Source organism: Halichoeres trimaculatus, unplaced genomic scaffold, assembly GCF_033239565.1.
Source record: "Halichoeres trimaculatus isolate MK-OKI-2021-1 unplaced genomic scaffold, fHalTri1.1 fHalTri1_scaffold_14, whole genome shotgun sequence".
NCBI lineage: Eukaryota > Metazoa > Chordata > Actinopteri > Labriformes > Labridae > Halichoeres > Halichoeres trimaculatus.
The window spans coordinates 21,061,735-21,075,993 of NW_027437192.1; the positions used below are offsets into that span (position 1 = coordinate 21,061,735).

The 14,259-nt window shown below is 42.0% G+C and overlaps 1 protein-coding gene across 2 annotated transcripts in view; it reads left to right on the forward strand.

Moving 5' to 3' along the window:
- Window positions 1-251: 251 nt before the first annotated feature.
- Window positions 252-14,259, forward strand: part of ppp1r9a (protein phosphatase 1, regulatory subunit 9A) — a 63,484-nt gene continuing 49,476 nt past the window's right edge. Inside the window, exons 1-2 of one of the 2 annotated variants that reach the window (XM_074686318.1) lie at window positions 252-595; window positions 1,873-3,384. In XM_074686318.1, the coding sequence (XP_074542419.1) occupies window positions 2,014-3,384 (1,371 nt within the window). In that variant the 5' untranslated portion in view covers window positions 252-595; window positions 1,873-2,013. The remainder of the gene's footprint in view (window positions 596-1,872; window positions 3,385-14,259) is intronic. The other variant, XM_074686317.1, reaches the window with a different exon arrangement.

Consider the following 14,259-nt stretch of genomic DNA (forward strand, 5'->3'; position numbering starts at 1 on the left):
ATTTTCAGTTACCCTGATTTGAACACCCATCACATCCCCTCCGTGGTCCTTGACCCTTTCCACCCCACCCAAACCTCATTGATGAACAATAAGCGCCCACTAAAGTTACAGTGGCTGTGTGCTGGTATTTATGCCAGACTGCAGCTCACTGAAACCCCCTCCGCCCCGCAGATTATCGGACCAAACCATTGCAGCATTTCAGGTTTTAGCACCTGTCACATGAGGCTTTACATTTGCAAACCACCGGCTATCATTCCAGCTAAGTACATATACTTTGCTATACTGCAGCAGCTCATGTGCCTGTGCCGTCCTGCTAACGCTGCCACAGTGCAGCTCTCGGTGAGATGAGCTGCCAAACCGCACAGACACCCCTACAGTGCGACTGGCAGCATCACCCACTGCCTGCAATGGCGTTGTAGCGGCTCTTGTGTGTCCAAACCTTTCTGTAGTGGCGACCTGGTCCCCGGCTATTCACCAGCGTGGGAGCGATATGTTGTGTTTTTGAAAGGTTTAGCATCGAGAGCATCCATATTTCCGATGAGTTTGGATTACAGTTTGTTTGTATCACGCGTCAAGCCAAGCCGGAGCCATGAGTGTAAGTCTTTTGTTTTTGTAACATTGGGGCAACATCGCTGTGGTTTGTAGTTAACTGTTAACTTCACAGAGAAAATCGATCGTTTGTGTGCTAATCTCTGTATGAATTTGCACAGGAGGGAAAATGTGCGTGATTAAATGTTTATTAGAATAAAAAAGGGGAAACCTGAGCTGTCATGTTGTGTTGGTGTGGCTGATGTGCGGCTCGGTGCCTGTTTGTCTCATCCCACTGACTCAATGTTAAAGCCTCAATTTCAGCTTTAACCTCTAACTTTCTTCCTTTGTGCAATATGCAGCGAAAGGGGTTGTTCAAGCTTTAACAGATTCGTGTTTGCACTAGGATTTCTCATAGATGTTGTGATGGACCGGCAAGAGTCAAGCGTGGTGGATAATGAATATTGAAGCAGGACATTTAGGTTTCAGCCACTGCTGCTGCTTCTGCATCCACACCATCCAGACTATAGGCTCCAGAACAACTTAGATTAATGGATTTGCATGGTCTCTTATGATTTTTTTTTTTTTTTCACATCAGCATAATTGTTATATTTCATCCCTTTTTATGTTCTGCGTTTGCATACAGGATTAGGCATTTATGGCTGAAGCAATATTTAACTCTTTTCCTGCTCAAACTGTCAGAAGGTGAAGGGATTATCTCAGCATCCGAACTGCAAGTCTTTTAAATAAGAACATACCATAAATTTTCATCCCTGAGCTGCTTTCAAGTTATTTCTGGTGCCTTCAGGTTGTCACCACAAATGCCATTACCACCATAGTGTCAATGATGGTTTTAAAGCTGAGGGTTGTGGCAGTGTACTAAAGCAACAGCTAACTGTAGTAAACAGAAAGAGGGAGGAAGTGAAACACAATAAGACTGGATAGAAAACAACAATAATCTCTACAGCATAGCACTGTGAAACAGAAAGAGCTCAAATATGCTGATGTCCACAGTGAGTATTGATTAGAGAGGGTAAAACAGTACAGCAGTGCTGAAAAAGCAACATCATCACACTGCCTTTAGACTCAAATGGGCTTTGATACGAGTTCCCTTGTACTAAGAGCCTCACCTCACACGTCTGTAGTTATTTGGCCCCAATCGTTGGGACTAGTTTTGTTGCTATGACAGTATGATCAATTTTTAACCTACTTTTGCAGTCATGCCTTCAGGAAATAATGGGATGTTATTGTTTTCATTTTTGAATGGTTATCTGAATGGAATCTGTAATTATGCTGTTACAAAGTGATTCTATCTTTTTATAACATGTCTTCTTATCTCTGCAGGTGTGACTGGGCCTAAAGAGCTATATCATCAGCTGGATCAGATTAGGCAGCGCTGCGGTAGGTCAAACTAGACTCCTAGCTCCCACTTTCTAATGAGGCCACGGCAATGCTGACATCCCCTCTGAATCCAAAGACGACATCATGCTGAAGACGGAGGCCTCGGGGGAGAGGACCTGCCTCCGGAGTGCCTCCCCCCACCGCAATGCCTACCGGGCCGAGTTTCAGGCCCTCAAAAAGGCCTTTGACCAGCCTCAGATCGATGGAGACTCCAGGCCCAAAGATCTGGAGCGGGTCAAGCAACCGAGGGGCCGCCAGTACGGCTCCCATGTCAGCCGCATTAAGGACATGTTCATGCAGATGGGCTCAGAGAATGTTGCACCCAAGACAAAAGCTTGTGATGATACCTCGCCACAGAAACTCGTCAAACCCACCAACTTCATCAACAAGGCTGATGGGTCAGTGATAAAACTCCAGCACTCCTCATCATCCGACAGGGTCGCAGGTGCTGGAGCAAAGTTCTCTGAGACAAGGAAGTTGTTTGAGCAGCACTCACGAGACCAATCTCAATCGCCAGTCTTTCCACTAGGGCGAGATAAACGGGGTTCCCATGAGCACCTCGATGACTGGCGAGGTGCAAGATCTAACCGAGGAAGTACTGACTCCTTAGATTCTCTCTGCTCCAGAACAGAGGCATCTTCACCAACTGTTAGTCAGCTGAGCGCCGTCTTTGAAAATGCTGACCACCATAACCAAGGTCTCCACTACAGAGGAGTCAGCAGACGGGCTCTCTACTCACCAGACGGATTTCAGCGACAAGGAGGCGACCTCAGTGAGGATGATTCACGGCAGTCTCCTGTTCGTAGCTATCGGACAAGGATAGGGGGAAAGTTTCCGACATCTTCTTCAGCCGAGGATCTTCTGACTCCCAGTCCAGGCCGGGACAGTTCTGATCTGAAAAAAGCTACAAAAGAGGAAAAAAACCAAGACAAAACAAACAAGGTTGAGACTACTAGCAGGGACAAACGCCACCTCAATGGAAGTCAGGTGAATGGTTCTTGTGAGGAAGATGAAAAACCATCAGAATCAAGTAAACGTACTGCTGATCAAGGGCTATCCAAACCTTCAAAACCTTCAGATAACGCTGTGATCAACAACAAATCTTATGAGGATGCAACCCCTGAGCCACTGCCGACCCCAACCACACCAGCAGGAGAAAGCCAGGAGGATGGTTCAAGAGAAGACAAGCCTTCAGAATCTCCCAAGGACGAGGCAGAAGAAGCAGACGAGGAATACACTGGGAATGAGCGGGTGATTTTTAACGCAGATGGGGACGCCTGTTACCAGGGATGGGGGGAAAGCTGCACTGATGCTGAGGACGACCTCTACGGAGACGATGAGGATATAGTCTACGACCCAGGCTCTGACCTGACGGAGATCCCTGGGCTAGCAGCAGAGAAAGAAGAGGACATCCCTCCAAAGAGGAAGATCCGCTTCAGCACGTCTCCCATCACAGTGAGTTGAATGCAGAATAAAAGTGTGTGTGTGTGTGTGTGTGTGTGTGTGTGTGTGTGTGTGTGTGTGTGTGTACCCACTGAACAAAATCCAACATAAAAGCCCTTGTGCCGCTCTCATCAGAAGTAGGTTAAAACAACAGAAAGCTGATATCGCATTCAGAGCTTCTTTTTTAAGTGGCTGTATTTATACCTAATATTGAACTCCTCTGACTACACTTTGAAGTTTTTTCTTATATTTTTAAGATGCCTTTGCAGGGCTTTTATTACCTACTTAGATTTCAAATAGTGATTATATATGATCCACTACATGGAAAAAAGCAGAGGAGGATTTATTTTGTAGCTGTTGCTCTGTGATTGCAAAAGGTTGTTGCTTCTTTGTGATTCAGAGCTATAAGAGGGTCAAAGAAAGGCCCTCTGGGACTTTGACGCGTACATATCAGAACATCTGTGCATGTGTTAGTCATGCTGGTTCTGCACCCACACACTTTGCATGAAAGATACGGTGTTTGTTTCTCTCAAGGCTTTTAAAGGAAGAGGCTGTTTATTGAGCGATTTGAGATGACAGTTTGTACCTTTCAATGGCTGAACATGAATCTGTCCACATAAAAAGAATATAACAGAGCCATATTGAGTGTGTGAGTGTGTGTATTTGGTATGAAGCCTTGTTGTGTCACTCCTTCTCAGGTGTAAAATACTATTTTTGTTTTTATTATTGACCACAAAAGGTTTTTAACTCACAGAATACCCTAACTGAATTTCATGTGTGTGCAATTGAAACTATGATGCTCACAAGTGATTCTTTGTTTTGTTTTTTTTTCCCAATTCAAAAACATAGTGGCATTAATATATTTGTTACATCATCCGCTTCCAAGCATTACTCTCTGTTTATGCTACTGAGTTGTACACAAAGCTGCCAGTGTTGTTTCTGGAATTTGCAAGATGGATTTGGAAGATTATGGGAAATATTTTTCAGCCTTTATCCTCAAGCATTTAAAACCAATAAGATTAATATTTGTAACAAAAAAATATTTTTTTCTCCATTTTTCCTCTTTTAATAATTTGATGAAATCTGTTTTTATTTTTTAAACTGCAGCCTGTTTGAGTTATGTGCACATGTCTGTTAGGGCCGCACAGTGGTGTTTTGTAATTAGAGGCTTGTGTATGAGAGATTTTAAGCTTACATAAACATTCTACAGGTTGAGGGACAATCCTATTAACACGCTGTAATGAATCAGAACAATTAGCCCAGTTATTCTGAGGAGAAAACGTGATGTTCGCTTACTAATTACCCTGCACTGTCTCCGCAATTAGCTTCTTTCTCTTTTTTTTTAATCTCTCTCAGGACTCGGCACACGTGCATGAAGAAACACACAGTCCTAGCATGTATTTTCACAAGGATTGTTCTTGCATAATCTGACTGGAAAAGAAAAAGAGGCTTTTCTTGATATGAGCGCAGAAAATTAATTTTTCATTTAATGATGAAAGTAAGCAATGAAAGCGCTTGTTGTCCCACTTAGGTCAAACAGTCCCAGGATATGCTGCTCTGTTGTTGTTGTTGTCTGTCATTTCAAGGCTTCTGTTTTCTTTGAAAGGAGCCGACGCTCACTCATCATATGGAATATTCAAAAAAAGCTTCCCCCCCTCCCCTTTTCACAGAAGCACAAGTGCAATTAGACATGCACCCCTCCCACTTATCCATCGTGCGCTCCCCCCTCCTCCCTGCACACGAGGAACAAACAGGGTTCTGTCTTTTGTTTGTTCATATAGTGAAAGGGACAAAGCTATTTTCTCTGTCCTCAGCCCTGCACGAGTTCAGCTTAACCCCGGTGGGCAGAGATACACAAAAGACCTCAAAAAGATGCAATTTTATAATCTAATACTGAATGTTCCCTCCTCTTCATGTAATATTTCTTAGTCCTGCCCTGTAAAGCGGATAAATAATTTCAACATCCCAGCTTTGAAGGCTTATTTAATTTAGAAATCATCTTGGCAACCACAAGGAGAAGATGAAACGCAACCAGCTTATGGCAAAATTTTGTAAACATGCACATTGCCTTATGTTTAGGAAGCCAGATCCAAAAGCTAAAAGAAGCCTTTTGTTGTCATCTCTAAATCTTGTGTTTAGGCACGCTAACACAATTGTTTATTTTTGAGATTTCCTTCCATTTTTTTTTAACTCCAGGACTTTAAATGGTTTTTCTCTCTTATATTAAACATAACCTATGAAAACTATTAAAAAATATCAATATTTTTTCTCCCTAGAGTGCACAGTTAGATTTTGCATGTGTGAGAGGAAGCAAAGTTAAAAATTAAGAGCCCCTTTCACCCAAACTGTGCACTCCACAAGGTGTCCCAGTGTTGTCTGTGTGGGCTACATATGTGAGCACAGACAAAATTTTCTCTTTGATATTATCCAGACTCTTTCTTGGCAGCTTCCTACTAAAATATCAGCAAGAAGTCTATAAGACTCAATGCAGGTAAAGTAATGAAATATTCTAGGGAGGACATGTTTTCTTGATAAGCACAAATGATGCAGAATAATCTTTCTGCAGTGTTATTTGTCATTATATTGTTTTTAAAACAAGAGGTCATGATATGAATATTAACACAGTCATCATTAAAAAATAAAAATCTCCTCCACTTCCTGTACAAGCCTATCAGCCAAACCCCCACCCACGACCCACTCACCAGAGCCAAATTCAGTATTCTGAGTAAATGTGAGGAGCACATGAGAAATCCAAGTTTCTGAAAACATCAGGGCTTAAAAGCATTCAAAATGTTTTTGAAATTTCCAGAATGATTATAACATGTTTGATAGAATAGGAACATCACAGGTTGTCTGTCTTTGGACCTCTTTCAGTTTGCTTATTAATAGGGATGCACCGATCCGATCCTGGTATCGGGTGTTCCAGCCAATCCAGCCCCTCAAAGCTGGATCAGGTATCGGTGGGAAAGGATCGATCCAAACTTGACACTAAGGCTAAACTATATTTAAGTCTCCAAGGTATAAGATTTTACAATCATATAGTCATTTCTGTAAATTCTGAAGCAATTTTGTTGCTGTTAAACATGTAAACACGTATAGTTTAAAAAATATTACCTCCAGTAGTTTTGTATTTACTCATTTTTGTCTTTTACTCAAAACATTACCAGTCTTATCCCACAGTAAAGCATGCAGGTAATTATTTAACACTGGTATTGGATCAGGTATCTGTATTGGTATTGGGATCAGCAAAACTGGATCTGTGCATCCCTTCTAATCAATATTTCCTTCATGACAACAGTATTTGCCCCTTATTTAATTATTATACATAGCTGTTTACTTAATGGCTGTGGAAAGGACTGACTGATTTAATCATCCAGGTTTTAATTTTAGATATCATACTTTTTTTTAAAAAATTCAGGGTTGGCTCAACAAGTCTCTTCTGAGGTTTTAGACTGGTTTTGTAAATTCTTAAGTCACCAGAGAACCTGGGCCGGACCTTTGTTACAGAGAGTCGAGGTTTATGTAAAGGATGAACCAGGTATACATCGGCCTAAACTCATCTACTGTAAACCCAGCCTAGTGCTAAGTTTTTGAATCTTTGAATGGATTTTTATGTTTTTTTTTCTACATGCAAAACAATTTAAATAAACTCTAAACACTTGATTCACCCCTTGTGCTTACTGTAGTGTCATAATTACATTCAAACTACTCTGCCCACAGTCAAGACTGATAACTATTATACTACTGTGCAACTCCCTCTAGTCGACACCAGAACTACTCATTGGTTGATGCTGTTTATTATTTTATCTGCTGTTGTAGGCCTGAAAAGCCTGTTGTGACGTGTCTAAGCAGTATGTAGTACTGTCCCCAGCCACTAGCTGGACTGCACATCTGGTCAGTGGCTAAGCTTAAAAGCTATGATGCTCTACTACCCTGATGTAAACAGCCAAAGACAACAGATGCCATTGGCTAGTAGTGCAGCATGGTTTGATCATATTTTCATCTAGAAAATGGAGGAGTTGAATGTAGACTGTCTCTGGATAAGCTAGCCTACAACCACTTGATTGGGGCATTGTGTACTAAAGACAGGCATTTGGATGTTGTCATGCAAGGAGAAGAGAAGGCCAGGGGTGTTAGCTCTGCTACTGTTAGCCACACTTAGTAATTACTTAGTTCTCCATGCATTTAATCGATGGGTTTGTCTGTTTCTAAATATACTTTTTAAACAAAAGGGCATTAGTAGCTTCAGAATATTTAGTTTGCATGTTACTATCGTAATTTTAAACATGTTGGTAAGCAATTTAAAGCACGTTGCTCAGTACTGCTGAGCCTTTATCCTCACAGACCATGTACCATGGCTGTTATTTTACTGTCGCTAAAAGACATTCAAGTTTTTTCTTCATCAGAGATTACTTCCACATCCTTTCCCTCAGTTGTAATTTCCTGAGTGACCCAGTGAGAAGTGACTTCTTGGAGCCACCCGAGGCTGAGGCATGCCTGCCTTCCCGAAGGCGCTGACCTACAGAAGAGAATCAGATCTCATGTTCATTCAAGCAACCGTTTTATCCTTGACATTAGTAGCTCTAGTCTGGTGTTTTAGACAGAAGTATTGTTTCTAGAATCAAAGTGAATCCAATCTTGGGTTGCTCTTTTGATGTTTGGTTGTCAAAGTATTTTCAGTGCAGCAGATACGACATTGAGAACAGATGTTTGATCCCAAGGCATCACACTGTTCTCAGCCAGCGTTCAGTTCCCCTTTGTAGATCTCGCGGGGCTTCAAAATTTCAGCCTTGATCACAAAAGAATACCAAAAGCTTTTATCCTTTCTTCACTTGTTGAAGGTTTTTTTTTTCTCACAGTGTTTTTTTCCCTCTCTGTGTTGAGCAGCACCCCATGAGTTTGACAGAAGAAGTCTTCTCCCTCTGCATGCAGTCTGTTGTGCCTGTCTCCTCTTGTTTTCCTCTCCCTCTATGTGAATGGCATTTATATTATCTTTTTAATGGTACATTTTTTAATGCCTGTAGAGCAGCTGCATTTTCACCGGTGAAGACACAGTGATATCTTAATAGAATTAAGCAGATGTGATGAGTGGAGCGCTGGCTAAATGGCCTCTGAGGTGGTTCGCAATCAGCCCTTTTACGCTGTGTGAGGGGATGGAGGACTGGTGTTTAGTCCATTAGACTCTGCTGCTGCTGCACTGGTGGTTGGATGCTGAGTAACATAGATTGAAGCTCAGAGCCATAATCAATGTGATAGATGTTTGTCACTCCTATTTCCTCTGTGGCAATGTTTTGTAGCTGGAAGACTTTAACATTTTTAATAAGGCCCTAAGTTTTCAGTTGGGTGCTGTTTAAACTGTAGATGGATTGTTGTGGGTCTTTTTAGGAGCACATCAGAGAAGTGGTGCCACTCATCACCTTAAGAAAGATTGAAGAAAGATAGTTTGATGGGCGTGCAGCTATTTTTCACAAAATTACCACAAAACTACACAAAACAACCACGTAAAGGTGCCAAAGGACCACTTACTGTAGTATTAAAGTTTTCAGGCTTTCTTGAGCCTGTATAAAGAATTTGGGGTGTTTTATAGAGCTGGGATGATATGTTTTTCTTGTGATTTGATTCTATTATGATTTTTGGCGTGACGATTCAATTTAGATTGCAATTCTTTGATATTTATAATTTTTGCGATTTTTAGTTTGCTTTTTCAACACAGGACCATGGGAAAGAGTTAAATGATGATTAAAATGTCTACAGACTATATCAGGAGTCATGTTTTCCCATAAAATGCATATCATGTGAGTCAGAGAGAAACATTTCACCCTCTACTGGAGAAAAGTGGTAACTTTTTTCCGATCCAGCTTGTAAACAAAGACTGAAATAATAATTTGAATTAAAAAAAAAAGTTTTTGTTGAAGAATCCCAATTTTGATAGTGCAAAACAAAAAAAAGGATTTCTTTTTCTTACCTGTCATTTACCAGGAGTCAGTTTTAATTTAATCTGTCAATGGATGTGGATTTGTAGTCCACTATAGGAAATGCAGCTGACACAAATTTAAAACTAATACCACCTCAGTTGCAGGGTCAGGTAAAGATTGGCACGCAAGCCCATGCACTCATTCAATACAGGGATTATTAGGCATAAAAAATGTACTCCATTATCAGGAGGTTTAATCTATTTTTTTAGCTGCTCAAAAATGGTCGCCTCAGTTTGTGAGCAAGCTGCAGTGTGCTGTAAGCCAAATATTAATTGTTGCTGGCAATAGCAACCAAGTGACAACCTCTGAAATTAAAACCAAGGCCAGTTCAGAAGTGCGAAGACAGAAACTGCAGTTCCTCAAGTATATAACTGAGGTTTACTCCAAAAGACAATCCAAAGACTCTCCATTAGATCCCACGTCAAAATGACAGCAACATGTTTTCACAGTGTGGGGTGAATTTTAATAACCCATCTGTTAAGAGGCTAAGTTATACAAACATACATGCATAAATTTGTGTAATAGATGCACAGCTGAGTTGACAGCCAGGTGCGTGCAGTGTAACTGTCCACCTCTGTGCCTGGTTTTAGGCTGACTAAAAGTTTTGTTGAGTCAGCTTTCCCAACATGGTGCGTGTTGTACCACAAAGTGCACACAAGTGTTGCTAAGCAGGGTTGTGAATATAGACCTGCAGCTGCATAATGTATATGTTGTTTTAGTACACTGGATAACAGCAGCAGCTAACACATGTTTGAGCCAAGGAGGAGAAATAGAAAAGATCTTGATTTAGAGTAACAAAAAGCAGCTACTCTTATGATTCAGTGATACACTGCAGTTGGAGCTGTCTGTCTGGCATTTATTTATCATACCAAATACTGAGTTTCTAAACACACCTCTCCCTCATCTTGATTTTGTCACACTCGAGACAGCAGATAAGATCTCACTGCAAACATCGGGTGTATATGAGGGACTTTCTCAGTGCTTTGGCTGCACACATCTTTGTGTCTCAGGAAGCAATATTTCAAACCAATTCAGAGGCCTATCTTGTACTTTACTGGAGCATGAAAGAACATAAAGACCAAGTTGCTGATGCTTAGAAAGGAAACAGTGAAAAGCTGAGAAAATGCCAACTAGCAGCCTGAGCGAGCTGCTGCTCAGGCTCACCAGGCGTAAAGAGACGGTTATTCCTCTCCAACATTTGGGAGCTCATTTACAGCACGCATGACAGCAGAGACTCTGAGCCTTTTGTCAGGATGCAACCGGCCTGTCCCCTCTGCTGTATACAACTGTCCAAATCCAGCACAGCTGTATATGTGCACATGAATTAACAGTAAACATCTTCCTTATCCTTATCTGGAGTGTCACCCAGTGCAGTCTTGTTCTTCACAAGCCCAAATGAGATGGCCTCCAGCCAGGAACTGTGCTTCCTTCCTGATCATGTTTTCTGACAGACAGGATTGCTCTACTTTAGGTCAGCCTGTCTTTCTGGATGATGATGTATGTTAAACAGCATTGCTTGAATTTTTGGAACCAATACTGACATGGGTTTTGGCAATGTTGTCTTTAAATAGAATTTAGGTCTTTGGAGCATTGCTTCAGCTTAGCCCCCTTTGAATGTTGTCTAGTGTGGCAGAGGAGGCCTTTTCAGCTAAGACAAATAGAGACATAATAAGATCTAGCTCATAACATGGAAAAACTGCTGCTAAAGGGCATTTCTCCATAATATTAGCATTAGCCTTTGTGTATCTCTCTGCTACAATATTTAGCGGTGAATTACTCTGCCCTGAATCCCAGTGATTTCCCACTGAGAGCCAGAGGAAACTGTCAACTTACCAATTTTGCAATCCAATGCTACTATTAATGTATAGTAGTTAGGTTTGTTGGAAGACAATTTAAACACTTTGTTTCAGCAGATATTTAACAGCTGACATTTTGGTCAGAGCAGAAAAACAGAGGCTGAGCTTAGGCAGTTTGGGTATTTTGGCTAAGCTACTTTCTAAAGTCTTGACTCATAACCAGACTTTGTACAAATCAAGCACAAGAGTAAAAACTTTGTTCTAGTTATTTGCATAAAATGTCACCAAAATAATCCAGCAGTATATTTTGGTGACATGAATTGAACACAGAAAACCAGAGTGTCACCATGACTCCAGGGATTTCTCCTTCCTCTTTCATCTTTGACAGCTACAACGGCTCAAAACTCTGGTGTCGGGTGTGTGCGCACATCTGTGCGTGCATGTAGCTTAGTCACTCCATTATTAATGCAGCGGTGTTTTTGTTTGCTTGTTTCGGTGCCATTTGATCCTCCCTTGGGGATGCATTTTTAATGATTGAGGAAAGGCGAGACGGTCCTAGTGGTTTTGGAGGCTGGGCAGTTGTGTCATAAACCATCATCTAACCCCGTACCTGCACAATCTGGCCTCCTGCTTATATCATCAGTGTGCTGCTGTAGCTGCAGAGTGACAGAGCGTTCTCAGTGTTCACTAAGCCGAGGAAGACTCAGACAGCTGCACTGTCATCATGTCCTTGTTTAGAGTGAGTCAGGAACATGATTTAGTCCAAATGTCTGAATTAAGTTAAACCCCTTTGATGGATTAACATCCTTAAAACCAACTCCTGCTTCTGCTTTCTCACTTTTTGTGCAAGATTTGTGCCACAAACAGAGTAAGTCCGGATCCCACAAAGCAGTTCTGAAGCTGTGTGGAAATCTGAGTACAGTAGCTGCCAAGTCATTGTTGTTGCAGCATAATGAGTTGCATAGCAATGCAAGTGGGCATTAGAGCGTCAGTACAGTAACAAGCAGCATGTTGTTGTGTTACTTCTGATCCCACTCACTGTATATGACCAAGATATGAAATAAAACAGGGCATTGTCCTCAGCCATTCAGTAGCTGTTGTTTACTATGCTCTGCTCCCTGTTAAAAGCTGCGCCCTCCCCCTCCCTCCCTCCTCTCCCCCTCCCTCCATCACCCTTTCTCTCTGTGTCTCTTGTCCTGCTGGCCCGTAGCTCGGTTTGCTGGTGGGAGTCATGGCACCCAGTGGTATTGTGACACAAACAGTGGCCCAAAGTGCATTTTTCAGGAAGTCAAAACAAGCAGAGTGCAAAGAAGAAGCTGGAAAAAATACTAAAAAGCTCACTTATTTTTGAGTTGAACATAATTTATAAATCTTGGTGTTTGTTTCTGTTTAATCTCCTCTTGTCTCAACAGTCGGTGTGTCTGCTCTGCATGCAGAAGCTCCATCTGAAGTTAAAAAAAGAAATGCTGACATGTAAGCTTGCGGCGTTTCCCCAAGATGTCAAAAGCCAGAGTCACTTCCTCAGACGAGGACTGATGTGCACCGAGATGACAGAAAGGTCGACCAGCCACTGTAAAATCCTGTACGCTTTCACTTATCTTTTTAAAGAACTGCTAACGGACTTTTTTCACCTTGTTGCACTTTTTTCTCACTTCAAAATCTCCCCTACTGTATATCTGTCAGTTTCAGTCTGTTCCTGCAAGACATGGAGTCATTTCCATCATCCTCAGCTGTCTCATCCCTTCAGCATCCAGGCTCTCTCCTCACACCTGTCAGCTGCCCGGCTCTGTGTAGTGTTATAAGTGTGTGAGTGGGTGGGCACAGGTAGAAGTAATGGAATGCAAATGTGCTGAGTTGTCGCAGCGCAGCAGACCGTGTGCGTCTGCGTGTGTGTGTGTGTGTCTTTGCATATCTGTGTGTGTCATTGGGCCAGGCTGCTGTAGATAATCCACTGCAGGGTTTTCTGGGCTCGTGCCACAGTTTCTCCTGGGTTTTCCTGCCTCTTTTTTGCCCTGGGCAGTGTCCACTGTCTGGAAGGCGCAGGGCGAGCACGACACTGGCACAACACTCTGAAAGGCCCCGTTTAATACCATCAGAGAAGGTTGGTCGGGCATGGGCGCCATGCCGTGACATCTTAGGCAGGGACTCAAACAACCCTGGAGCAAATTACCCCTGGCCTTAAATGCTTCCCAGCATCTCTCTGTATTTTTTAAGTTTCTTTGCTTTCTTCCTCTCTTATTGCTGGTTTCACTCTTTAATAGCTTCCCCTAGCTGCTGCTGCTGTAACCCATGAATCATATGAGTCACTGTTTCTCTTTGTGAAAATTGCATCTCATACTTTCTGCACTGGATTCTCCTTTTTCATTAGGCACAGCTCCATTTCAGCATCATCTTAAAGTTTGCTACATCCTTCTTGTCCCCCCTAATTTGTCTTTTTGTCCCTGTCCATCATCTCCATCCTTCACATTCAAACGCCTTCTCCCCTTCCCCTGGTTCTTGGCTCCCTTTTCCTGTCTCCTCTCCTGAGGGTTTGTGGGTCCTTGGTTAAACCACACTTTGATTATCCTTGAGGGGAGCCTTCAGGCCAGCACAGTAACTATCCACACAGACAGAGTGACAGACATTGGCTGACTGAGAGTCTGTTTTTTGGCATCATGTGGGCAGTAAGATGAATTTTGATTCAGGACACAGCTTGGCATGAACGTTTACCATGCATGCAGGCAAGGACATGTACTTCTAGGGAAACTTCAAGAAGGAGAGAGAAAAAAGTACAAACTACCTTTAATTTTCCTTCAACACTTTAGGCCTAATACTTATTAAGGCTAGGGCGGGGTATCATTCTTTGTTTTTTTATGGCACCAACTGAAATGCTTCTGCAGTACCAAGTATCTAAATGTGTCTTGTCTTTTGGTGCCAAGTTTTGGTACCTAAAGGATTAATCACGTGATCAAGGTCTGATAATGCTACTAGTGATTTGCTGTAATGTCACATGTTGTTGCAGCATGCAGGACAGTGTTACCAGCTTAGCAACTTTGTCTCCATATCAAGCAACTTTTCAGACCCCTTCAGCGACTTTAAAAAAAAAAAACGACCAGAGACAATATCGACTTTTCTTG